Below are 27,001 nucleotides of genomic sequence, written 5' to 3' on the forward strand. Positions count from 1 at the left end.
GATATTTAGATCATGCTTAGTCAGATCTATTTAGAAGTTCCTCTTTCATTTTGGCAACATTTATTGATCATAGAATCCCGAACATATTAACTGGTTCTAAGTCTCCTCAAGAATTTAACTTGAAAATAAAATATAGGGGCGACAACGTCTATAAGGATGGCTAAAAAAAGGGGAAACAGTCAATTGCCGATTGTTAAGATCAAGAACAATAGAGGAAAAGAGCACGAATTAGAAATAAAAACACAAGCCAAAGTTGATGAATGAAGTTTGTATACAAATGCGTCTTTTAAGTCAAGCCATTTTCTGGATTTTCACCTGGGAAAGCATGTTTCTAGGAGTCGTGTATTGATTTCTCCCATGAGTTGTGATTGCACCTTCGTCCAACCTACTAATCGTTATTTCAAGCCTTTCCTTGCATATCCTTTCACTTAGAGAATCGTGACAAAATTGACACATGATTAAAGACCACCCCCTAAAATCTAGTCTACATCCCAGATTTTACTGTCAGGGGCAACAATACTTGAACGACTATAAGATAATTAATTTATACGCTAAGGTTTACAAAAATACAAGAAGAATCTGAAAGCCAGGATGCCGGATTACCTGATGTGTGATCCTCAAAATATCCCACTCAAGAAGCCCCTAAAACCAGAAAAAACAAAAAAAAACATGTCAAAGTATAATAAACAAGAGGAATTATTATGCAAAAAGAGTTGATCATTCACGGGGTAAAAAAAAACATGTCAAAGCATTACCAGATTCCGGTTCCAGCTTTCTCCTTTTTTCTGCGTAGTCCAACCAATAGGTCAAAATCAACTAGTTTGGACCCAGGGACAACAAAAAAGAAAAACTATTCATTCCTCAGAGGAGGATGGCTAAGGTGAGTCGGATATGACTAACCTTGTTGACTTTCCCTCAAAGGCATCGTTGACCTCGTCAGCCGTTGGCCTCTTGGGGAATGTTCTGATGCTGACGTACTTCTCTACCTCTGACGGGATGTCAACTCTCCTGAAGAGCTCGTACGATGATGGATACGTCATCCTGCCAAGTCAACAGCCGAGAGATTTTAGAGTTGACTAAGAACCATATGTACCTTATGGCACCTTATGATTGGGTATTGTATGCACCTTATGGCACCCATGATTGGGTATTGTGTGCCCGCGTAGTACAACAACCTGAAGAAATAACAGTTCTCAAAGGAGGCTGCAAACTCCATCCTCTCATCCCTGCCCATGGCCTTTGGCAACCATCAAAATATCATCAGAGATGAATGGGTCGAGAGGGACAAATAACAGAAAACTTACTTGCATTATCCCACTTGAACTCGGAAGATCCTGAAAGATAAAACACGATCGGGAAAACAACTCGGGTGGAATTAAACAAAAATCAGGCCCAAAAAAAAGAAATCCATAACCCAGATGACTGACCGAAGTCCAGGCTAAGTGAAGCATAAAGAACGAATTGGGAATATCCTAACTTCAGGATTATTCAAGAAATGAAATTGTAAGCTTGCGAGCTTACTTTATTATGTTTAGAAGAATACACTTAAGAAGAGTAATCTTTGGAGGATCTATATGCTTTTCATCAAGGCGTGGAACTTGCGACAAGGTGATAGTACTGAAGGAAAACTATGTGAATATTATAGTGAAGGAGGAAGGTCAACTACAGGTGGCGACTAGTGTATTGAAAGAGGAGAAAAAAAAAGACTGATAGTTAAGATGACAGGTCAGAAGACTGCAGCAGACTGTAAAGGTGTAAATAGAGGTTAAGTGCAGGAGGGGAAGGATATGAATCGTATGAGTCAAGGAGGCAAAGTCTACAGAAGCAATGCTGTCCCATTATTGCAGACGATGAGGGAATACAAAAGAGAACTGGGATATGCACAGGCAACCTCAAAAAATTCAAATTAATTCTGTGCACACTGGAGGACGTGATCTAGAATATGGAGAATCATCCAATCAGGGACCAATAAAGCATATGAAAAAGCACAACACTGAGGAAGTCATCACTCTCAGGGAAGAACTGGAGATGTTAAAAGCCCAAGTCAGTTCTTCTTCCATACCCAGAACAGTTACTGGACCAGATAATTTATCACATCTTGAAGGTCACATTTATTTAGACTGGATTCTTGATCCTGCATCAGAATGTTCCCAAGCATTTCTGGGAAGAGGCCATATTGACTGCAGTTCATCTGGTTAATCAATTACACTCGAAGGAATTGAACTATGACAGCCCAGTTAACATTGTTTCTAAATGGTTTCCCCATGTTGCCTTAAGGACCAAACTGAAGCCCGAGTATTTGGCTGCAGGCCTTCGCATATACACCATCCACTGCACAAACTCAGTCCAAGAGAAGACAAGCATGTATTTATTGGCTACTCACAAGGGAAGAAAGGGTACAAGTGCTATGGTCCAAAATCAAGGAAGTTCTACAAATCTGCCGACATACTTTGCTGAATTTTTTTCTCAGATGAATCAGAAGCAAGTGCTTAGGTTACAGCCCATAAAGATAACCATCTGGACGTATTTGTTGAAAACCCAAGTACTGAGCATACAAATAATGAAGCACAATTAGAGCAGAGACAGCCATCAGCTGATAAAGATTCAAAAGAGAATGCTGTCAACAAAAGAACACCACAGAAGAACTAAAGTCAAATGAAGATGAGGAAACCGAAGGTGTGATTATCTCCCAAAATGAAGAACTCCAACCTCAAGAACTTAATGCCCCAGATCAGGATGATGATTTGGAGTAGCTTATTGCCCTTAGGAAAGGGAAGAGGACGTGTATCCAAGGACTAAAGTATCCCCTCTCACATTTTGTGACATGTGTCCATACTTCCTCTGAGTTTGAAAATTTCTCATAATGCTAGATTTTATGACTTTTCCTTATGTTGTTATGGAAGCTCTAGCAGATGACGGCTGCATAGACACATGGGAAATAGTTGATCAACCAGAAAGTAAAAGGCCAGTTGGATGTTGATATGTGCTTTTCAAGAAAGTACCAAAGAAGGAAAGGGCATGCGGGTCAGCGGACCGTTGACCGGATGACCTAACCTGGGACTCGACCCTATAAATAAGAGGGAGTCATGGTCGGGCGAAAGGAGGATGTTTTTCTTGATTCAGGCCTGAAACGGTTACGTTGCCAGAGGACCAGAGACGCGGAGCTACACTGCAGATCTGGAAAGGGGATTGCGATGACGATGAAGGAGCTCTGTCACGGGAAGGGCGAGCCGTCTTATCGTTTAATTCTGTTATCTTCCCATCTCTCTTTTCTTTATCTCAACATCAGATCCAGACTCACAATTGGGTGAATATTGGCAAATTCTTGAGTTTCTATTGGAGATAATTCATTGATACAACATAGGTGTATCAGATGTCAATGGGTATATATTGTGAAATATTAAGTTGATGGATCTGTAGAACGGCACAAAGCGTGGTTAGAAAGTTGAACACAACATGTATATTGGTTGTAGTATCTGCAAGTCTGGGATGACAACAACTCCAATACGATGTCAATAAATGCCTTTCTACATAGTGATTGAAATGAAGAAATTTATATATGATTGCTCCTGGATATTATTCTGACATATCTGGTTCGAAGGTAAGAAGACAGTGTATGGTCTCAAACAGTCTCCTAGGGCGTGGTTTGGGAAATTCTCCCAAAGCTTAAAGAACATGGGATACTTGCAAAGGCATGGTGACCACACATTATTTGTAAAACAATCCTCTTATGGACAGGTATCAGTCATCTTTGTCTATGTGAATGATATCATTATCACATAAAATGTTGAGGAAGCAATAGAGCTTTTGGGCGTTTTCTTGTCGGAAGTAGTTCTTTTAAAAAAAGATAGGGGAGATCACTGTCGGAAGTAGTTGAAAATAAATCATTGGGACCACTGAGGTATATTTTGGCTATTGAGGTTGCATACTCAAAAAAAGGGATTTTTACTTTACAGCTTAAGTATATTTTGGACCTATTACAAAAAACACGGATGAGTGGTTGCAAGCCAGTTGTAACATCACTTGAACCTAATATTAAGTCGGGTTTAAATGTGGAGTCAGCCCCTATAAATAAGAAGAGAAATCAACGTCTGATTGGTAGACTTTACACCAACCATCCAGATACTGGTTTTACTGTTGGATTTCTCTGTCAACTATCTGCATATCCCCAGAGAAACTCATATGCAAGCAGCTTACAGAGTATGTCGTACCTGAAAGGCACAGCGGGTCATTCTCTGTTGTACAAGAAAGGTAGTATGACCAATCTGGAGATTTGCGTGGACTCAGATTATGGCGGATCCCTCGTCTATTGCCGATCCACAACACCATCTTGTACCTTTCTCGGAGGGATTTTAGTTACATAGAAGAGTAATGATCAACTTGTGGGTTCCCTATCTGAATTCAGACTTCAGAGCTCTTGCTAAGGGCATCTGTGAGAATATGGCTACGGATCATCCTTGAAGATCTCCGAGTGCTGCAGAATCCACTTGATTCAACCATGGTCCTCGATTGTGATAGTAATTCCGCAATCAACATTGCTCAAAATCTCGTTCAACATGACAGGACAAAGCATATTGAAGTTTATCGGCACTTTATCAGGGAGAATATAGATCAGAAGTTGGCCCAGCTGCAGTATGTGTCCACCACCAATCAGGTAGCAGGCCGCAGCCAGCGGCGTGGGTGGAAGTGTATTCCAGAAGTTAATCTCCAAGCTGGGAGTTAGAAGCATCTATCTACTGGCTTGAGGGTGGGTGTTTACTCGCGAGCTTACTTTGTTATGTTTGTGTTAGCAGAGGAGCTTACATTTATTTCTTGCAGTTTTATTTCTCTCTTTCTTTGTTTTTCTGTAAATGTGGGACCCACATATAAGAGACCCACTAACTCGCCAATCCACTAGCAAATTTACTTATGGGCCCAGCCCATTTACTAGGGTTTAAACTAGAGAAACCCTAAGGAGTAAAAAGATAAGCTTTCTTTCTCTCCCGCCTCCTTCTCTTGCTCTGACTGGCGGCTAGGTCAAATGCCGACCAGCCATGGAGCAAGCTAACATGGTATCGGAGCCAGACAAGGGAAGCTCGTAGTCGACGGAAGAAGAAGCCTGATCTATCACCTCTCGATCCTAGAAGAAGAAGAAACTTGTTATTCCAAGGAAACGAGAAGGGTCTCCAAGATAGATCAGTGGAATCTCTGGGCTTTGACAATGGCTACAGAGACGACGAAGGGGAGCTCCAGTGATTCTGCATTACTCCCCGATCGTGAAAGGATGGTACAACACACCTTTCCAGGTATTCCTGAACCCCTCAAGTACGATGGGTTGAATACACTCCACTGGGGTGAGTACGTGGAGATTATCCTTGAAGGGAGAGGTCTTTCTGACCATTTGTTTACCACTGGGGACCCTAGTGGTGCGGGGTACAAAAGTTGGAAGCAGGATGATGCCCTAATCCGAGCTTGGCTTCTTGGAAGCATGCTTGGAAATGAATGCAAGAATTTCCTTCTACTTAAGACTGCCAAGGCAATCTGGGATCATGCTCACAAAGGCAGCTCAAAGGGGAAGGATTGGAGAATATATAGCCTAATTGCTAAGGCAGCCAGTCTGGTTCAAGGGGACAAGACAGTCACTGTATACGCCAATGAGCTACAAGCTATATGGCGAGAAATTGACTACTACAGACCTATCAAAGACCCTGAATCAAATGAATGGCAATACACAAAGAAAGATAGACTCTACAAGTTTCTATTGGGCCTTAATCTGGAGTATGAAAGTATGCGGAGTCAACTGTTGAATCGAGAAATAGTACCTGACCTAGAGGAAGCCATCAGACTGGCGAGAGAAGAAGAAGAAAGACTGGGCGTGATGTCTGAATCTACCCAAGGAGAAAGTGGAGCCGGATTGCTGGTAAAGGCGGCATCACAGAGGTCTCAGAAGTCTCAGGCAGCTCAAGGGGATCAGCGGAGTCAGCACTGGAAGTCACAGCCTCAGACACAGTCACAGTCCCAGTCACGGGAGAACATGTTCTACAAATACTCTAAGAAGCGAAATCACAATATCGAGCAATGTTGGAAATTGCAGAATCGACCTCCTCGCTCAGGGTCAGGCAAATGCTGCTGACAAACCCTAGAGAGTTTGGAGGAGAAGAAGGGTCGATGGAGGTTGAGAAATGAGAGAATAGATTGACATCAGAAAGTAAGTGGCTTACATTAGGGTATTTATACCCTATGAGAGAGAGGAAATAAGAGCTCCTAAAGGGCTTATAGAATAGGGCCCAAGAGGAGGATAAGCACTTAACTAACACCCCCCCGCAAGCGAAGTATGGATGTCGTCCATATTGAGCTTGGATACAGCACGTTGAAGCAGCGGCCGGGACAGTCCCTTGGTGAGGACATCCGCTGCCTGGTCAGCAGAGGAGACGTATTCGAGGTCGAAGAGGCCCTCGTCCATACGTTCCTTGAAGAAATAGCGGTTGCGCTCCATGTGCTTGATGCGCCCTTGCTGTCCGGGGTTCTTGGCCAAGGCGATAGTGGATTTGTTGTCACAGAAGAAGTGGATTGGTCCCACATACGTCACGTGAAGATCGGCGAGGATGTTGTGGATCCACTGTCCTCGGCTGCCCCATCAGCAAGAGCACGAAATTCGCCTCGGCACTGGAGCGGGACACCTTGTCCTGCTTGCTACTTTTCCAGCTGACGAGGCTGCCAAGAACGAACGCAGTACCCCGTGGTAGACCGACAATCCACAACGGAGCCAGCAAAATCGGCATCGTGTACACCTTCACCGTCTTGTCCGAGCTATGAGGGAAGAGGAGTCCCTTGCCCGGGCAGCCCTTGAGATACGAAAGTACCCGGTGGGCGGCTTGACTGTGGATCTCCCTCGGTGAGTGCATGAACTGACTGAGCAGGTTGACCGCGAATGCAATGTCGGGCAGTGTGAGTCAGGTAGAGGAGTTTGCCCACCAACTGCTGATAGCGGTGAGCATTCGTCAAAGGAGAGTCCTCGCCCTTGCCCAACTTGACGTTGGGGTCGATAGGAGTGCTCACTGGCGCACACCCGGTCATTCCTGTCAAAGTCAGCAAGTCGACGGCGTATTTCTGCTGTGAAACAAAGAGGCCCCGTGAGGAGTACGCCACCTCAAGGCCGAGGAAATATCGGAGAAGGCCAAGGGCCTTGATCTCAAATTCCTTGGCCAGGGCGGTGCTAAGACGAACGGCTTCAGCAGCATCTGATCCCGTGATGAGGATGTCGTCGACATACACAGCAAGGATGGAGATCCCGGTCGGACGGTGGCGGAAGAACAAAGTGGCATCTCCGTTGCTCTGAGTGTACCCTTCGGCTTTCAGAACAGCGGAGAACCGCCGAACCACATGCGCGGAGACTGCTTTAGTCCATAAAGGGACTTCCGCAGTCGGCAGACGTGGCCAGGGGCCGAGAGAGTAACCGCGGCTGCTGCATGTACACCTCCTCCGTCAAGTCGCCATGCAAGAAGGCGTTCTTGACGCCGAACTGTCGGATAGCCCACCGGAAGTGAGCCGCGAGGGCCAGGAGGAGGCGACGGTCTCCATCTTCGCCACAGGTGAGAACGTCTCGAAGTAGTCCACTCCGTAAGACTGGGTGAACCCGCGAGCCACAAGTCGAGACTTGTAGCGCTCAAGGGTGCCATCCGCATGATGCTTCTTGGTGTGGACCCACTTGCAATCCACCGCCCGCTTGCCAAGAGGGAGGGGGACGATGTTCCAAGTGCGGTTTCGGAGTAGAGACTGCATCTCCTCGTCCATCGCCGCTTTCCAATGAGGAGAAGCGATTGCATCGGCTAAGCGGCGAGGGATGGGATCCGACTCGATGCGAGCAAGAAACAGCCGGTAGGGAGTACTCAGCCGGTCGAAGGAAAGAAAATGCGAAAGAGGATAACGGGGCGTCTGAGTGCACTGACGAACCCCTTTCCGGAGGGCAATGGGCCATCCCAACTGGTCGTCATCGTCGAGAGAGGTTGAGGATGGCTCGGCCAATGGAAGATGAGCGGAAGCAGTGGGGGAGGGGGAGTCCTCGGGGGGGAGGACGAGAAACCTCCACGGGAGAATCAGATGACGGAGCAGGGGAAGAAGACTCGTCATGGAAGGGAAGGAAAGGGTCATCAAGGGGAGGAGGCGCAACGGGAAGCGAGGAGGATGACTCGAGAGGAAGGAGGAAGAGGAGGAGCATGCCGGATGGCGGGAAACAAAGATGGGGAGGACAGCACGTCCAAAGGCCCCTCGGGGGTCACCGACGGAGAAGAATCAAAGGGAGAGGGATCATGGAAGGAGGAAGAAGATGCGGGAGCGGTGGGCTCCAAGAAAGGAACGGGCCCCAAGTGGGGAGCCGAGGGGGCCTCATCCAACGGGAGGCGGGATGAGGAAGAGTGGTCCCCAAAATAGGGTTCATGCTCGGCAAAGGTGACATTTGCCGAGATGAAGTATCGCCGAGACGGCGGATGGTAGCACCGATACCCCTTCTGAAGAGAGGAGTACCCAACGAAGACGCACCGAACAGCACGAGCGTCAAGCTTTGTCCGGCCCGGAGACGTGTCGTGGACATATGCCGTGCAGCCGAATATCCGTGGCAAGAGACCCGTCCGCAGGCACGTGTCGGGGAAGGCCGCGCTCATCCGGTCCAGGGGGGTAGAGAACGCCAACAGCTGGGTGGGAATGCGATTGACGAGATGGGTGCTCGTCAGGACGGCATCACCCCAATACGGCCACGGGGCCTTGGCGTCGATAAGGAGCGTCCGGGCCGTCGAGGTGACATAGCCGATGCGACGTTCGGCTAGTCCGTTCTGCTCCGGGGTGGCAGGGCATGAAGATTCGTGGAGGATCCCCCGGTCGGCGAAGAAGGCGTCGAGGTCGTTGTTGAAGAAGTCGCGGGCATTATCCGAGCGAAACCGCTGGATACCCCGACCAAACTGCGTCGCCACCATCGCACAAAAATGACGGACATTCTGCGCAACTTCCGACTTCGCGGTGAGGAGGTAGACCCACGTATAGCGAGTTGCCTCGTCCACAAGTAGAAGGAAGTACCGATGACCTTTCAAGCTAGGTTTCGGGGCAGGTCCCCACACGTCGCTATGCACCCGGAACAGCGGGACAGATGTGTGAGCCGAGGACGGAGTGAAGGAAGAACGGCGATGCTTCGCCAACTGACAAGCCGCCACACACCAAGGTCTTAAGGTCCAAGCCAGAACATAATTCAGGGAAAGACGGTGAAGAGTCGCAAAGGCGGGTGGCCCAGCCGCTGGTGCGTCATCAGGAGTCGTCCCCACCGCTGCTCGGCCCCCGTCCGAAGTGTCCGATGCACCGCGAAGCACTGCGACCGTCCCCCATCATCCAGCAACAGCAGCCCGTTCTCCCGCCTAATCCGTGTAGTCCGGCCGACCTTGTCAGACAGAAACATGCCGTCAGGTTGGAGATGAAATGAGCACTGGACGGCATCAACAAGGCGTTGTGGTGACAGAAGTACAGCCCGCAGGTCGGGAACGTGGAGGACGTTGCGGACCACACCAAGGCCGTCCACATAGACTGCCCCGATTCCAGCCACGCGTAGTTGTCTACCCCCGGCCGTGAGAACAGTACGTGCACCACTATGCCGGACGTAGGAGACGAACCGAGTGTTGAGGGGGGTCATGTGCTCAGTGGCCCCCGAGTCAAGCACCCAAGTCGTGTCCGATACGACCGGCGAGTGAAACGCCGTATGGCCGCAATACCAAGTGTCGGCAGGGGAGGAAGACGCACCAAATGTGCCGAAGTAGGCAGTCGAAGAAGGCTGCATGGCTGCCACCTGATCACGGAGCCGGGCAAGCTCGGCTTGGATGCTGTCCAGAGCCGTGGTAGACGTGCTCGGGGCCGGGGAAGATTCAGATTGGGCCAACATGGCCTTGCTGTCCGCCTCTTTCTTCTTTCGCCAGTCGTTGAGACGTTTAGTGCACTTGTTCTTCCAGTGGCCCGGCTTCCCGCAATAGGTGCAGACGGGTGTTTTTGCAGGGCGGGCAGCGGCTGCCGGAGTCGGTAAGAGGGCCGAGGACTGCCCAGCAGCGGCAGCAGGTGCTGCCAGAAGCGCAGAGGACTCAGCCGGGTCGGAGGTGGGAGTCCCATGGAGAAGGAGATGACTCTCTTCCTCCTGGAGCTCCTGAACCAACGTCTCGAGATCCGGAGGGCCATCTTTGTTGTGCAGGGCCCGACGAATGGCCTCATATTCCCGGTTTAGGCCGTTGAGAAACCCCATGATGCGCAGGATAAGCATGTTCTGATAGGTCTTGCACTTGGGGTCGTCCGTTGGCAGGTAGTGGTCCACTTCATCCCACGCCTTCTTGTGTGCGAGAGCATAATCGGAGATCGACAGAGAGCCCTGTTTCAGGTTGGAAGCTTGAGCAGCGAGGGCGTAGATGCGCCACCAATCATTCTCCCGCCCGCAAAATTTCGTGGCTTGGTCCCAAAACCCTTTGACCGTTTTCTGATGGGGAAAGCGGTCGCGGAAATCGGGGGCCAATGTGAACGTGGACAGCCACCCAAGAATGAACTGCTCCTCGGCGTCCCAAGCCGCATAGTGAGGGTGATCGGCGGTCAAGGGATGCTCGGTGCAGTGCTTGTACAGTTGACGGGATTTGAGGGTGGTCTCGATGAAGCGAGACCACTGCAGAAGATTCGGGCCGCGGAGAAGAGTTGATTCCGGACCAGAGGCAACGGATGAGTGATCTTGTAGGAGCGGCTTCTCCGCAGAGTCGGGCGCTGTGTAAGGCATGGGCTCTGTGTCGGTCTCTGCGCGGCTGACTGCGCGGCGGGCTGCGCGACTGGCTGTGCGGCTGGCTGCGCGGCTGGCTGTGCGGCTGGCTGCGCGGCTGGCTGTGCGGCTGGCTGCGCGGCTGGCTGTGCGGCTGGCTGTGCGGCTGGCTGCACGGCTGGCTGTGCGGCTGGCTGCGCGGCTGACTGCGCTGCGGGCTGCGCGGCTGGCTGTGCGGCTAACTGCGCTGCGGGCTGCGCGGCTGGCTGCGCGGCTGAGCGGGCTGCGCGGCGGCTTGCTGCTGTGCGGCTGGCTGGTCGCGCGGCGGCTTGCTGCGCGGCGGCTTGCTGCTGTGCGGCTGGCTGGTCGCGCGCGGCTTGCTGCTGCGGCTTGCTGCTGTGCGGCTGGCTGGTCGCGGCGGCTGGCTGCTGCGCTGCTGGCTGGTCGCGCGGCTGGCTGTCGCGCGGCGGCTGGTCGCGCGGCTGGCTGGTCGCGCTGCTGGCTGGTCGCGCGGCTGGCTGGTCGCGCGCTGGCTGCTCGCGCGGCTGTGCTGGCTGCTGAGCGGGCTGCGCGGCGGCTTGCTGCTGTGCGGCTGGCTGGTCGCGCGGCGGCTTGCTGCTGCGCGGCTTGCTGCTGTGCGGCTGGCTGGTCGCGCGGCGGCTGGCTGCTGCGCTGCTGGCTGGTCGCGCGGCTGGCTGGTCGCGCGGCTTGCTGCTGCGCGGCTTGCTGCTGTGCGGCTGGCTGGTCGCACGGCGGCTGGCTGCTGCGCTGCTGGCTGGTCGCGCGGCGGCTGGCTGTGCGCGGCGGCTGGTCGCGCGGCTGGCTGGTCGCGCGGCTGGCTGCTGCGCGGCTGTGCTGGCTGCGAGGAGGGAGGGAGGGTGAGATCAAGGGGATCTCAAACCCTAAAGGGTGATGTCAAACCCTAGAGAGGAGAGGGAAGATCAGGAGCCCTAGAGCTCTGATACCATGACAAACCCTAGAGAGTTTGGAGGAGAAGAAGGGTCGATGGAGGTTGAGAAATGAGAGAATAGATTGACATCAGAAAGTAAGTGGCTTACATTAGGGTATTTATACCCTATGAGAGAGAGGAAATAAGAGCTCCTAAAGGGCTTATAGAATAGGGCCCAAGAGGAGGATAAGCACTTAACTAACAGCTGCAATAGTCCAAGGCAGCGCCCAGGAAGGCTGTGAAATAGTTGTCTCTGAAGAACCAAAAATGGTGCCCAAGAACCCAGGGGAAGAAATGTCTGCTCTTAGGGAAGAAGTGGAAAGACTCAAGTCTCTGTTTGGATCTGCCTCCATGACCAGATCAGGTGACTATCTTATTTCCCATGCTTTTCATACATCTGTTCTGGAAATGAATTGGATTATTGACTCAGGAGCAACAGATCATATGACCCCTGATCACTCAAAATTCTACTCATATTCTTGTTGTGAAAATGGGAGAAAAGTGATTACTGCTGGGGGGGAAATCCTCCAAGTGGCAGGCATCGGTACGGTGCACATTAGAGAATTGGGACTTCTTAAAGACGTTCTCCATGTGCCTCTGTTAAAAGGCACAACTGATCTCCCCACAACGACTAGTCAAAGACATTAATCGTTCAGTTTTTCTAAGATCTGATGGGTGTTTCGTGTTTGACAAGGTACTAAATATGAAGATTGGATCAATTAGAGAGAAAGATGGGCTCCTCCAGCTGGATGACGGCACGGGAAAAGTGATGATGGCGGCAGGAGCAACAACGTATAGAAAACTGGAGCAGCTGAAGATGGTGCATGCTCGACATGGACACCCCTCTTTTGATGTTTTGAAGAAAATGTACCCAACTTTTGTTGAACATCTGGATGTTTCTAAACTAGTTTGCGATTCATGTCACTTGGGGAAACACAAACGGGCATCATTTAAAAATGCTAGTGAGAGAAGCTTACTGCCCTTCACATTGATTCACAGCGATGTGTGGGGGCCCTGTAGAATCCCATCCATTTTGGGAAAAAGATGGTTCATTGTGTTAATTGATGACTTCACCAGAAGCACGTGGGTACGTCTGTTCAAAAATAAGTCAGAAGTGCCTGATATCATTCAGGGATTTTGCCACATGGTGAAGAATCAATATGGAGTTGTCATAAAAAAAATTATTTCACAATGCTAAAGATTTCTTCAATCAAGAACTATCAAAATTCTTTCTCAATCAGGGCATAATCCAAGAGTCATCATGTGTGAACACCCCACAGCAAAATGGGGTAGCAGAGAGGAAGATAGGTCATGTGGTTGACACCACAAGGACGTTGCTTATCCATGCACGTGCACCACAATACTTGTGGGCAGAAGCTCTCCTTTCAGCTTTCTATCTAATCAATCGATTGCCTTCCAGGAAACTGAATTATCAGAGTCCAATAGAGATGATGTCAACCTTCTATCCTGACCAAAGGACAAAGAATGAATTGCCAATGAGAATATTTGGGTGTGTAGCATTTGCACATGTACACAGTCCAGGTAGTAAACTCAATCCAAGGGCAGAAAAATGTGTGTTTGTGGGCTATTCCTCAACTCAAAAGGGATACAGATGCTTTCTCCCTGATCAGAGAAGGATTATTGTGTCTGCCGATGTGACGTTTAATGAACAGCAGATGTTCTATGCTGAATCAACAGAGAAAGTTCATGATAATTTGACACAATGTAGAGAAAATGTTGAGTATCAGATATGGGAAGAGACTGCCACCAGGAGAGAGTTGACAGTGGAAGAACATGAGCAGACCAGAGACGGCGAAGGTCAGAATGAGGAAAGGCCAGAGGAACACCAACAACAGGAATCCCCTGAAATGAAACTGGAATCAAGAGCAGAGGAGACTGAGTTAAGACACCAAGAAGACCTAAGGCAGGAAATGGAAGACTTGAGTTGGCCAGTTGCATTGAGGAAAGGGAAAAGATCCTGCACCCAACGTCCAAGATATCCTATATGTAATGTGGTTAGCTATAAGAAGTTGTCTTCAGAATACCACACTTTTCTTGCCAAAATGGACGAGATAAGTGTACCACAGACTGTGGAAGAAGCTTTTAAGGATCCTAAATGGAAGTCAGCTATGGATGCAGAAATGGAGGCTCTCGGGAAAAATGAAACCTGGGAGCTAACACAACTTCCACAGGGCAGGAAGTGTTTGGGGTGTAAGTGGGTTTACACCTTAAAATACAATTCGGATGGCTCACTGGAGAGGTATAAGGCAAGGCTTGTAGCTAAAGGGTATAGTCAGTCATATGGCATTGACTATACAGAAACCTTTGCACCAGTGGCGAAACTCAACACGGTTCGGACTGTAATTGCACTTGCAGCAAACTCCGGGTGGGATCTGAAACAGTATGGTGTCAAGAATGCCTTCTTGCATGGCAACCTGGAGGAAGAAATATACATGCAACCACCTTCGGGATACTACTCTTCTGAGTTGGGGAATAGAGTCTGCCGGCTGAAGAAGACACTTTATGGGTTGAAATAATCACCACGTGCTTGGTTTGGGAAATTTTCACTGGCCATGAGAAATATGGGGTGCTCTCAGAGTAACTGGGATCACACCTTGTTTGTTAGACACTCCAAGTCAGGGGGGGTCGTGGCATTGTTGGTCTATGTTGATGACATCATAATTACTGGAAGTGATGGAAAAGCTATTCAGGAATTGAGTAGACAGCTGTCACAGCTATTTGCTATCAAAGCCTTGGGGCACTTGAGATACTTCCTAGGAATTGAAGTAGCTTACTCAAGAGAAGGAATATTCATCTCTCAACGCAAATATATACTCAATCTCCTAAAGGATACTGGGATGCTGGAATCCAAGCCTGCCTGTACTCCAATAGACTCCAACTTGAAGCTAGGGGCATGCGAGGATGACAGTCGAATCAGCAAGGAACAATATCAAAGATTAGTTGGTAAACTTAACTACTTGAGTCATACCAGACCAGATATAGCCTTCGCCGTAGTATTAAGTCAGTTTATGCATGACCGAAGAGAAACACATTGGCAAGTAGCTCATAGAGTGCTAGCCTATCTGAAAGGGCCAGCTGGACATGGTTTGTTATTCAGAAGAAACAGTGATTACTCTGTAAAGATCTACACTGATGCCGATTATGCAGGGTCAGTAGTAGACCGGAGATCAACATCCGGGTATTGCTCCTTCGTTGGTAAGAATTTGATAACCTGGAGAAGTAAAAAGCAGGATGTTGTCGCCAGATCTAGTGCTGAGGCAGAATTCAGATTGGTTGCCAAAGGGATATGTGAAGTATTGTGGATCAATGGGATCCTAGAAGACTTAGGTTTCTCTCAAGACTCTCCAATCATCCTGTACTGTGATAGTAAATCCGCAATTGATATTGCACATAATCCAGTACATCATGATCGAACAAAACATGTGGAGGTCGACAGACACTTTATTAGAGAGAAAATTGACTCAAGAATCATCCAGATGAAGTATGTTCCATCATCAGATCAGCTAGCTGACATCTTGACAAAAGGCCTTCCCAGCAATAACTTCCAGCAGATGACATCCAAGCTGGGCATTGGCAGCATCTATGCACCAGCTTGAGGGGGGGTGTTAGCAGAGGAGCTTACATTTATTTCTTGCAGTTTTATTTCTCTCTTTCTTTGTTTTTCTGTAAATGTGGGACCCACATATAAGAGGCCCACTAACTCGCCAATCCACTAGCGAATTTACTTGTGGGCCCAGCCCATTTACTTGCAAGTCTCTAGGGTTTAAACTAGAGAAACCCTAAGGAGTAAAAAGATAAGCTTTCTTTCTCTCCCACCTCCTTCTCTTGCTCTGACTGGCGGCTAGGTCAAATGCCGACCAGCCATGGAGCAAGCTAACAGTTTGTCCTTTTTACACTCTTCGTATATGACAAGTAACGGACCTGTTATGGCTTCCCATTATGTGTGACCCGTCCTTCTGTACCCCATTATATAAGGGTTACTCTGGAATATATCGTAGTCAAGACACCACTATCGTTTTCTGGTTCTATTTGTTGGTTCTTCTCCTCTCCATCTATCATCTAGGGTTTGGTTAGGACGAAGTTATCGAGAAGTTAGCAGAATGATATAGAAAAATGAATTATGATCAGAAACTACCTTGAGACGAGGATTGATGAGAATAACAGGACGTTGACCGGCTGCTTCTGTCATGGCTTTCAGGTCCTGCACAAAGAGTTCGAGGAATTTCAACAAATTAATGGAAATAAATGTATTGGGAAGATATTGAGCTTCATGTGAAAGTTTCCAACATCTATTATGCAGTTCCCAACAGCATTCTGAGGAGCCACCAGAATAAACATGTCGTCCTGCTCCTCAACCTCTTTGGCACCTAATATAATGAAACACGACTAGGAAGTGAGAGAAATAAACCACAGTGACATACTGTAGTAAAATAAAAAGAGATACTGAAAGATAAAATCAGGGTCCAACATTCAAGAATAAACACGTCATCATCATTATCGTCATTCACAAATGATGATGATGACTCATCACCGCCCTCACAGCATGCTCCACAAGAACGAGAGGGTTGCTGTTGCGGGAAAATCGTAGGGGCATGGATTGACAATAAGAGCAGTGGTGGCACACCAGCGATGACCAAAAGAGACGGCCACAGGCCTCAACATCATCATCATCATCATCCTCAGCATCATTATCGTCTGCTGCTAAGATGATAAAGTCGACCCCATCCTAATCGCCGAGGATTGACAATGATCATCGTCATCCCATCATTGAGGCCAGTGAACCCTAGATAAAGTATCCCGTTGAAAAAAAAATGAACAAGTATAATCTGATTGATGTTGAGTTTTGCCATGCTCACCGATAGAACCAATCTTTATGAAGGTCCCAGCGGCCTCATAATCTCCCCAATCCATGAATTCCAATATTTTGCGCGTACCAGCAAGCTGCAGGGGCATTCCTGCCAACGCACCCTCTCCCATCGACCCTTGTACACAGACCTGATGGTTAAGGTGAGAACTTAGCCCACCATACATACTCAGCTGCTTATCTTAACCCCAAATGTTCAATTATGCACATATACCTTTACACGTTTACCATCATCAGCGAATGTAAGAGCAATTCCGCGGACAAGCTCCAGCAATGTGCCAATCCGATAAACATCCTGAGAGGACAGAGGATGAGTAAGCTATTGAAATTTTATGATAACCTCTGCAGTATTACCCACCGTCTCTGGGTTGAGCTCAGGTATGTTGATATCCACCTGAGAAAAACATTAATACTAGTTCTTAACTTGGATTAATATGAAGAAATAAAGCTGTATCTAGGAATGTGAAACCTTCAGCCTTATTTTTTTATCCTCTAAGGCGCGCTGTGTAGCTTGGATCACATCGTTGTAGAAATATTCTCTTATTTCTCTAGAGTGGGGGATATTATTCAACCTTGTAGGAATTCCTCTCCATTGTTCCTGTAGATTTAGATAATAGAGATAGGTGAGTTAATTTTGGAAAGGATAAAATTGAAAGTGAGACATCCCGAATAAAAGAAAAAATTAACATTTAATATCACAATGGAGATGTCACCTTCTTGGGCGATGAAATTTTTGTCTTATCTTTCCTGAGAACCACTTCTCCTGAAGAAAATGGGGGAGACTTAAAGTGGGGAAAAAACATGAGAAAGTCGCTGAATGACAATAATCTGAAACAAAAATGAATAAAATCAGAAATATTTGTTACGGAGTCTTTGATCAGTGGAAATCCAAAATGGAGCAGGAAAGAGTAGATGATATGTTTCTTCAACTTTCTAATTGGCTCATACCTCAGCAGCTTTTCGTAGTTGCAAACAAGTTAAGCGTTCAATTGTTCAAGACAATGGCAGCATTAAATTATTGCACAAGGTAATTGTCCATGGACGAGGATCAATAACAGGATAGGTTAATGGAATCAGGTTTGATGTACTAGCCGTTTGGTTAGCCATTATAAACTCATATTGGGCAGTGTAATTTGGACCAATAATTCATTATATATATTGCTCGAACTAATTGAAAAATGAAGGCCTTCTTTTTCTTGCGTCTCATTGACTCTCCCTTCTCCAACATCGTTGATCCACCCAGGAAACATCAAACCAATATCCACTCTGGTAATATCCCGTTGATTTTAATCGTCGCCAACATCTGTAGATTGCACTATTTCCTATATGACAAGGTTTACCAGTACCTAAAGGGACTTTTGTCTGAGTTTGAACTTGTTCAGGTACAGCTGTTCAAACATGAACATAAGCCCGACTATGAAGATACGGCTCAGAAAATTCAGAAGAGTTCTGATCGCACAACTACTACACCCTTAATTCAAAGTTCATCATGCAGTGTCAAGCCCTAGCAAAACAGCACCATTGCATCTTGAAAGGTTACACCTACTATCAACCCCAGTGATCGTCCACCACCTGCACCTCATATCTCAGCAATGGAACCCTCTCTAGGTCACTCATGTAAATCCGTGTGCCTTTCGATTATATGCAAGTTATCTCACAACTCGGAATTATTGATTTTAGATTCGGGAGCTGCTGATCATATGACCCTCTTGAAATCTGCATTAAAACAACATGATTTGTGCCAAAACATTAAGAAAATTCAAACTGCAGATGCTACAGTGCATACAGTTTTGGGGATAGGTAGTACAAAACTTGAACCAATTGGTACTCACAACCATGTCTTACATGTTCCCAGCTCTCTTTAAGTTTAATCTTTGCTCAAAGATTAGCCCAAATTTCATTTCATACATTGACCTTTGACCAGAAGCATGGCCTTGCTACAATCAGGGATGGACTTGTGCTCTTCCAACCAGGGCAACCTGATAGGGTCTCAACTCGGACCTATCAGAGAACGAAGAGAAGGCGACAGTCAAGAGACTCCACATGTGCCACGGGAATAACATGTGCAACACCAAACTAATGGCTTCATCAGGATACTATAAATTAAGCAGTGGAGAACTTATTGGGGATCTTTAAAGGAATTCAAGAAGTCGTCGGCCCTGCCGTGGGAGCTGAGATCCTCCAGCTTGAGGGAGAAGGAGCTTGCGTCCGATCTGGCCAGTTCTTTCTCTGTATTACTCTCTGTTCCAGTCATTCCCTCTCCACATTGCTATTGACAGGAGATTTCAAATCGCACATTGCATCATAAATTCGAACCCTGTGATCTCGATTTGATAACCAATTACAGTTCCTGGTTTTCGGCATTCAGTTCTTCTCAACATTGGAGTTCCTATCACTACCCATGCTTGGTCCCAGCTGCAGGTACAAGCAATTGGGTCAGCCCTTCTTCCAACCCTGAGGTTTTTCAAGGGCTATGTATGAATAACTTTGTGTGACAAATATGTTTCGGGGGTAAAAAGAACTGCTTACAATTCATATGATTCTTCATCCAGCACTTTATGTGAGCTAATCCACTAAGATGTGCGGGGTCCAGCTCGCTTCACTGCTTGACAAGGATTTTAGTGGTCCCTACTCATTACAGACAATGTTAGTTGTTTTAGTGGGATCTAGTTCCCTTATTATTAAGGATTCGTGGCTATGATTGACAGACAATATGGTACAACAATTAAGCACTTCTGAGCTGATAATGGCAGATAATTTATGAACGTTGAAATTACTACTGTATTTAAGAACCAAGGCATTTTACCCATGAATCTTTATGTTTACATATACCTCAGAAGAATGGAAATGGGGATACATTTTGGAGAAAAAACTGCTCTACCTATCCAAAGTATCAGTCCAAATGCCCTCTAGGGAGAAACTGCCATGATGTCCACCTATGTAATCGACTTCCCACTCGTCACTTGGAGGGTAAAACACCTCTCAAAGTGGTTGAAAAATTCTACCCCGCTTGTATGCAAAAGAGTTGGGAGAATATGGAGACTAACCCTAATGGAATCCAGTCACAACTTCTCCCACCATACCCTAACACTTTTTTAGGACCTGACTTCAAGATCAGGCTATTGCTCAACCCTTGATAGTGGAGCATACAGAACCTTCTGGTCCAATTATTTTCAGATGTTTTTCTCTACAGAACACATGCCAGGTATAGTTTAGAAACCAGCAGCCTATAGGTGTGGTATTTAGTCTGTTTTAGCATCTGATACCGTCCTCGCAAAGACATATATGAAAAACAAAAGAAATATCCTAGAAAGGAAGCCCAAGATACTCAGACAGACCATTGAAGAGGGTGTCTAGGGGGAAAAGAAGAAAAACCTAAAAACGGGTCATCTACCATCAAGAGGCGTCATAACAATTTTATACCTAAAATTGAGAGGGAGTCTGAGGCTGGGCAGGAGATCCTCCTTCCACAGCAGACGTCAGCTGATGCAGCTTGACTCTCCCTGTCTATCTACCTTGATTCACATTAACCCTACCATCTCCATTTCATTTCCCCTATCGCTTCTACCGTTCTTATGGCTACTCAAACTACCAATCTACCGAATTGCATCAACATTGCATCAGCATCACCCGAAAGTCTCTAATCTGCAAGCTACCAACTGCACATTTCAATACTTGAGGGGGAATGTAGGCCTTAGCCTCACCTTTTCTGATTATGCTGGCTCATAGATTGATAGCAAGTCTACTACAGGGTATTTTTCCTTCCTTGGTGTGAACCTGATCACCTGGCGCAGTAAGAAGTAACCAGTCATCAACCTCTCAAGCACTGAGCAGAATTTCATGCTCTCTCTCAGGGCATACGTCAAGCTTGTGGATTCAGGGCATTCATGGCAAATTGGGCTTTCCTCCAGCCAAAAATACTACATTGCTATGCAACAACAAATTCTGCATTAGTTTGGCCCACAAACCCGTTCAACATGACCAGACCAAACATATGGGGATCAATCAACATTTCATTGAGATCAAACACCTACCTATCAAACAGAAACTTGCAGACCTTCTAACAAAGGGTCCCTCACAAAAATAACATGAATTTCTAGTTTCCAATTTGGGAATGTAAGACACTCATTCCCCAGTTGAGGGGAGGTGTTAATGGATGACAAGCAATCACGGGCTAGATGAATGGCACAGATTTTGATGTACTAGCCGTTGGGCTAGCGGTTGTAAAGTCATATTGGGGTATGTGTAATTCGCCCCAATACCTCTTTGTATTAATTGCTTAACCTAAATCAAGAGCATATACATCTATTTTTCTTACATCTCTCCCTTAATCACCATCTTCAATCCTCTCTGGAAAGATCAAAAGTGACAGACATAATAAATTAAAACCTCTTAAATGAATGAAAATTCAATGGACAAGATAATTTTTTTTTATGTCAAACCTCCAGTGGTATTCTCCCTTGAACCTGATAGAAGCCTCATAAGCAGGGTTTCTATTTCCTTGAACACGATTTCCCTGCCACAATTTCCCTCTATCTGAAGCATAAAAAATAATAAACATTAACTTTTCTAACCGTCCGGTATTTCCAAGCAAGAGGTTCACCATTTCCCCAACATTCCAACGCATGCCCACCTTGACCATCACATCCTTGTAAGTCGATGCCACCGAATTGGCATTTCTCTTGTACGTTTCCAGACGTGATTTGACCTACACACCATTGTAAACCAGTCAGTCCCTGTTAAAGAGAGTATGTTCAAAGTCATCAGTTCCGATAAAATAATGAGAATCACTAAAAGATCTAATTTTTGGTGACCCGAAGTAACCATTAGAGTCCCTTGTAAGAGCTTATATTAAACTATCATAGATGAGGTTATATTTAATGAGAAGAAAAATAAGGTTAATAGCGCTCAACATAACTGAATAATCGGCAGCTGTAGAAATTGGGAAACAAGAACATGGGTAATAGATATAATTGTAATGCACAAGTTGTGTACAGATTGGATCATTAAATTGATTTCTAAAGGAATGGTATGGCAGGTAAGGCCCACATCAGAATGATAAAAACTGATGTGATCTGTGTCATGAAAAGGAACAACGGAGGGAAAAGACCGGCCGGGTGAAAACACCAATACTTGGTGATAGAGAAGCTACCGGCGTGGAGGCTGCTGCCAAGATGGAGATGTTCCAACGCGTAGGAGCAAGAAAAATAAACAAGAAAAAATTGTGTGTTTCCCCACGGGCGAAAAGGCCTATACAACAAGACGATGTCCACTAGCTATTAGTGAGACCCATTATGGAATACAATGGTCAAAAAAGCAACGAAAAAGATATGGACCCAATCGAAAAACTTCTATGGTGAAGTGACAATGGAACACGAAATAACTCTACCAACATGACGGGATGGACATCATCAGCAGTCTGTCGTAAGCAGGAATTTTTTCGATGCAAGGTACCAAATATCGATGTCTTTCTCCAGTCGTCCAACAAGGAGGGATATATTTTTTAAGCTTTTGTGGACTTAAGATAGGGTGGAAATCGGATCACAAAACTATCTCATTTAACATTCCTACAAAGTTGTCTTTTTCTGGCAAATACTAAACTAACACATGTCAAATTCTACCTTCTCTAAAGAATCATCTGCACGAGTTACAAGCCGCGCTTTAATTTCTTCGGTCTCGGGAAGGACATTCTCAATGTGATAAATCCTGCCGGTCACGGGATCCAACCTCCTCCCAACACATCTGTTGATTAGAATTTCATCAGGAACCTGAATAATGAAGAAGAAACCTCTGTAAAGGGCACCGCATGGAAAGGCTGACAAACAATGCATGATGATCTGAAGACTGATACTCATGCACAACCAAACAGGACGAACAAAGAAAGGAGAGGAACCCACGTCAAGGACAATGAATATATCCGGCCGAATTTTGAGCCTCTCGAGACTTTCTGCCTGGGGCTGACTCCTAGGGAAGCCGTCTAAGAGCCATCCTTTCTCCTTCACATCCTTTCTTGACAGACGATCCACCACCATCTGATCTCAGAACACCCCCATCATTAGCTCCAGAGGTATTATTGTAGTAGATTAAATTAAGATAGCGAAAGCCGAATGTGTGAAATATAGATAAAGTTTAGTGTCCCCCGTTTGAAGCATATACCTTCATTTGTTAACTCCAAAAAAACAAGTTGATTATATCACAATTAGGACGCAAGGAAAAATCTACAGTTCAACATGGGCAAGGACACAATTGTCGAAACACAAACTTCTATTAGAAATGCTGAGACGAACAAAAAGGCGACGACTCTAATAAGCATCCACTCAAATCACCGAAAACATTCACATCAGAAACCATCGGAAACCATCGGAAAAATAATACAATTTGCTAGATAAGACAGAAGGGTTGAATAAAAGGCGAGCAGAGTCGAGGGGGATTACCGCTATCACGACCTCATCGGGGACCAAGAACCCGTTCTCCATGTATTCCTTCGCCTTCTTCCCAATCTCGGTGCCGGAAGCGACTTCAGCCCTAAGGAGATCCCCCGTCGAGATGTGAACCAATCCGTACTGGCACAGCAAACCATGTTAAGAATCAAGAGACAAATCCCAATGCAGGATCTAAGAAGATGACAGCGTCGACCTCACCTTCTTGACGATCATTTCACACTGAGTCCCCTTTCCAGAGGCGGGAGCACCGGAGATCATCACCTTCAAGGGTTCTCCAGCCGAACATCTCAAAGTCGACGACTGCTCGGAGAAAATACAACAAACGACAGACCTAATCAGGCTAAATTCTTCCGGAGAATTTCGAAAAGAGATCTTCGAACGGATCGACCTTCGCTTCCCGGCGCACGCTGCGAGAACTCGCCGGGCGTGGAATGGCGCCTCCGAGACTAAAAGCGCGCGATCGCGAGAGAGAAGGAAGACCGGAGAAGACGGATGACGGCGAGGTGGACGCGGGACGGGAAGAGCGGCGGAGCTCCAACACCGTCGGAGCTCCTCCGGCGAGCGTCGCGCTGTGCGCCATTCAACTGTCTTCTTCTTCTTCTTCGATCTGCCTTCAGTTAACCACTCCAACTCCGATCTATCTATCGATCGAGATGCGTGGGGTCGCCTTCTCGCTCTCGGTCACCTACGCCACAGAATCCGTCACCGATGACGACGACGACTCCTTCTCCCAGAACGGATGACGACATGTGGTAGCGAGCGACGATGCCGACTTCCGTCATCTTCCGCTAAGACCAGCGATATCGACAGTAACGGCTATCTCGACGATGACGACAACGACGAAAGAGGGTCTCCCGCAGACGACGCGTTTATGATATGAATTTTATGGGTCAGACTTTATTTTAAAGTGCCGTGGAAATTAGGGGGAAAATATCAAGCGATGACGTCGGATGACGATACAAGGGCGGATGCCGAACCCAGAGAACGCGTCTTTGATGTGTATTTTACTGGCCAGACTTTATTTTAATATCAAGCGATGACGTAGGGTCGTGATAAGATTTCCGTGTCCGTCTACCAACCTAAGATATTAGGACAGACGCTGAACCGGATGCGCCAATCGGATACGAGATTAGATGACTTGATTACATGAAAAATCATACGATTTTAATCGACATATCCCCAGGGAACGCAACATCATCATCATCATCATCATCATCATCAAGCTAGTTTATTTGATCATATTAGGACAGATGCTGAACCGGATGGGCTAATCTGATACCAGATGACTTGATTGCATGAAAAATCATATGATTTTAATCCAGATATCCCCAGGGAACGCAACATCATCATCATCATCATCAAGCTAATTTGTTTGATCATAATAGACAGAGCCACCCAGATCGCGATCGATCAGAGGGCGGATGAGAACAAATTTAGGACGCCCGACCAGAACGAATGACATATTTTTCGTAGCACACGACGGCGGCGCATTGCATTAAATTAAACTATGGGCAAAAAACACGGAACAATGGAAAAAAGAAATGGCATACAAGGAAGGAAGGAAGCTATTATTGGGCGAGGAGGTAGCGGACGGAGGGAGAACAGCCGGGCTAGTCCAGCTTGACGGAGGAGAAGAGGTAGTGGACGAACCAGAAGGAAGAGAGGAAGCCGACGGTGCCGGTGACGAGCATGATGGCGGCGGCCATGAGCAGCGAGTAGCCGAGGTAGAGGGTGGCCGAGACGGGCCCGCTGAGGCTCTTCAGATCGAAGACGAGGTAGTTGACCGAGTAGAGGAAGATGTACAGCGCCGCCGACCCCGACGCGAAGAAGGACTTCCACCACCAGCGCCAGTCCTCCACGCAGAGGTGCATGTACGTGAGCACCAGCGACACCTCCGCGCAGACCACCACGAGGAGCACCAGCACCACGAGCAGGAACCCGAACACGTAGTACACGCGCCCCATCCACAGGCTGGACATGATGAAGAAGAGCTCGATGAAGAGGGTGCCGAAGGGGAGCGTCCCCGCGCCGACCACCAGCAGCCAGGAAGGGTACTTCTGGGGAGGCACCTCCCGGGGGATCTGGTTCGTCCGCACCGGGTACTCCACGTGGCCGGCCTTGGCGCCCAGGTAGCCCCCGAACAGGGTCAGCGGCACCGAGATGCAGAACCACAGGAAGACGAGGAGGACGAACAGCGACAAGGGGATGGCCCCCGTGCTGCCGCTGCCCCACAGCAGGAAGTTGAGCGTCGTCAGGATCAGGAACGAGATCCCCGGGAAGAAGCAGGCCACCTTCCACGAGACGGAGATCCAGCCCGAGTGATCTCCCACCCTCAGCGTCTTCCACAGCCTGATCGCCGCGTACCCCCCCGCCACGCCGAGGATAAGGAAGAAGAACAGCATGCCGGTGATCAGCGTGCCTCGCGAGGCCGGCGACATGAACCCCAGCGCCGCGAACAGGATGGTCACCACGGCCATGCCCAGGATCTGCACCCCGTCCCCGACCATCACGCAGAGCAGGACGGGCTGGGCCGGCGCGCGGAACACGTCCCCCACCACCAGCTTCCACCCGGAGAGCTCCTCGTTCATCTGGGCCTGCGCCTCCTTGTCCAGCTCCTCGTACCGGGTCAGATCTCGCCGGACCGTCCTCAGGAAGATCACCAGCACGATCCCCGCCAGGAACGCCACCACCATGAGCGAGTTCAGGATCGAGAACCAGTGCACCTTCGCGCCCTCCATCTTCAGATACGCGTCCCATCTCGACGGCCACTTGATGTCCCTCTCCACGAACTCCACTTCGTAGGAGAAGGCGATCGGCTCCTTCTCCTTGACTTGCTTGGAGACCACGCTGGGCTCGCACTGGATCTTCGACGGGTACTTGCCGTTCATCTTCAGGCTTTTGATGGCCTCCGGATCGTGCTTGAAGCTGCAGGGCACGACTTCGAAGCCGACGACCATGTAGCCGGGCTTGCCGCCGTCCGGCTTGGCCGCCGGGATCAACTCGCTGGCGTCGCCGGTGCCCATTACGCTGCTCACGTTCGGATCTTCGTACTTGTTGATCAGCACCCTGAATTTGAGATGGTTGAAGATGTATATCGCGTCTTGAATGCGCACGCCGACGGGGAAACCGTTCCAGTGCACGGTCTTGTCGTCCTTGCCGGCGTAGCGGATGGCCGGGAGGTTGTCGAGGATGAAGTTCACCTGGTACATCTCGTCGATGCGCTTGCTGAACAGCGCCAAGTCCTCGGAGGAGAGCGGGCTGGTCTGGCAGAGGAAGATCTCCGATTCGTTGGTGTTCATGCGGAAGGTGTAAGGGGAGCTTTCGATCCGATCGCCCATGAGGATCTCGCCGAGGTTCTCCGCGCTGTCATGGACGCCGCCTTCGGGGCGGCAGAACGGGAGGCTGTAGTAGCTGAAAGGCATCTCCGTTTCGAAGGACGTCAGCGAGTTCACCTTCACGGAGAGCGTGTCCCCGACCGAGTATTTGTGCGGATAGCTGCCGGGGAGATAAAATCCATGCGCCCTAATCTGAAGCACGGCCAGAACGGCGAGCAAGATCCAGATCCCGCCGCCGCGGGAAGTCGTTGACCTCGTCATTTCTTCAAATCTGAACCTCGCCGCGGCTCCAGATCTTCAGATCTGGCTCCGAGATGGCGAATTCACGCGAGGCCGATTCGCGATCGATTTGTCTGCGAGCGAGCGATGATATTATCACAAACCAAAGAACACGAAACGAAAGCTAAGATCGAATATGAAAATACTGTCGTCGATTCAAACCTTGCTCCCGGAAAAAGGAAGATCTGCGATGGCGCCGGCCGGATCTGAGCGGAAGTAGAACGGAGGAGGCGGTAGAAGAGAGCAGTTGCTTGTGGTCGAGGTGTTGGAACTTGGAAATATAAATATATAAAAAATATAAAATATAAACGGACGAAAAAACCCCCGCGACGAGGTGGGCCGGCGGACACCGTCGACGCCGACCCG

The 27,001-nt window shown here is 47.9% G+C and overlaps 2 protein-coding genes across 4 annotated transcripts; both read right to left on the reverse strand.

The window, feature by feature from the left end:
* Positions 1-520: 520 nt before the first annotated feature.
* LOC144712864 (adenylate kinase family protein) lies at positions 521-23,649 on the reverse strand. Of its 3 annotated transcripts, none has more exons than XR_013583886.1 (19): positions 23,410-23,649; positions 23,220-23,321; positions 23,013-23,141; positions 22,476-22,610; positions 22,200-22,346; positions 21,212-21,286; positions 21,021-21,114; positions 17,292-17,341; positions 17,048-17,176; positions 16,937-16,972; positions 16,793-16,873; positions 16,571-16,709; positions 16,002-16,081; positions 15,850-15,915; positions 1,305-1,334; positions 1,128-1,237; positions 901-1,041; positions 756-816; positions 521-642 (listed from the first exon to the last, which is right to left on the reverse strand). XR_013583886.1 is itself a non-coding variant. In XM_078587229.1 (19 exons), the coding sequence occupies exons 1-19, from the start codon at positions 23,599-23,601 to the stop codon at positions 618-620; spliced, it is 1,791 nt and encodes a 596-aa protein (XP_078443355.1). In that variant the 5' UTR covers positions 23,602-23,648; the 3' UTR covers positions 521-617. The 3 variants fall into 3 exon arrangements, 2 of the variants coding, with proteins under 2 accessions (XP_078443355.1, XP_078443356.1); XM_078587229.1 differs by having other exon boundaries at positions 756-785; positions 23,410-23,648; XM_078587230.1 differs by lacking the exons at positions 22,200-22,346; positions 22,476-22,610 and having other exon boundaries at positions 756-785.
* An 835-nt stretch (positions 23,650-24,484) lies between these two features.
* LOC144712863 (Endomembrane protein 70 protein family) lies at positions 24,485-26,958 on the reverse strand. The gene is made up of 2 exons (XM_078587228.1): positions 26,798-26,958; positions 24,485-26,709 (listed from the first exon to the last, which is right to left on the reverse strand). Exon 2 carries the CDS (start codon positions 26,615-26,617, stop codon positions 24,632-24,634), a length of 1,986 nt encoding a protein of 661 aa, XP_078443354.1. The 5' UTR covers positions 26,618-26,709; positions 26,798-26,958; the 3' UTR covers positions 24,485-24,631.
* Between the last annotated feature and the right edge of the window lie 43 nt (positions 26,959-27,001).

This window comes from Wolffia australiana, chromosome 15 (genome assembly GCF_029677425.1).
Source record: "Wolffia australiana isolate 7733 chromosome 15, ASM2967742v1".
In the NCBI taxonomy this organism is placed as follows: Eukaryota; Viridiplantae; Streptophyta; class Magnoliopsida; order Alismatales; family Araceae; genus Wolffia; species Wolffia australiana.

Coding starts and splice junctions, on each gene's coding strand:
- LOC144712864 (XM_078587229.1), bottom strand. CDS start 23,601: ATGGCGCACAGCGCGACGCTCGCCGGAGGAGCTCCGACGGTGTTGGAG. Junction 23,142..23,219: donor GTGAAATGATCGTCAAGAAG/GTGAGGTCGACG, acceptor TTGCTGTGCCAG/TACGGATTGGTTCACATCTC. Junction 643..755: donor AAAGCTGGAACCGGAATCTG/GTAATGCTTTGA, acceptor TTCTGGTTTTAG/GGGCTTCTTGAGTGGGATAT.
- LOC144712863 (XM_078587228.1), bottom strand. CDS start 26,617: ATGACGAGGTCAACGACTTCCCGCGGCGGCGGGATCTGGATCTTGCTC.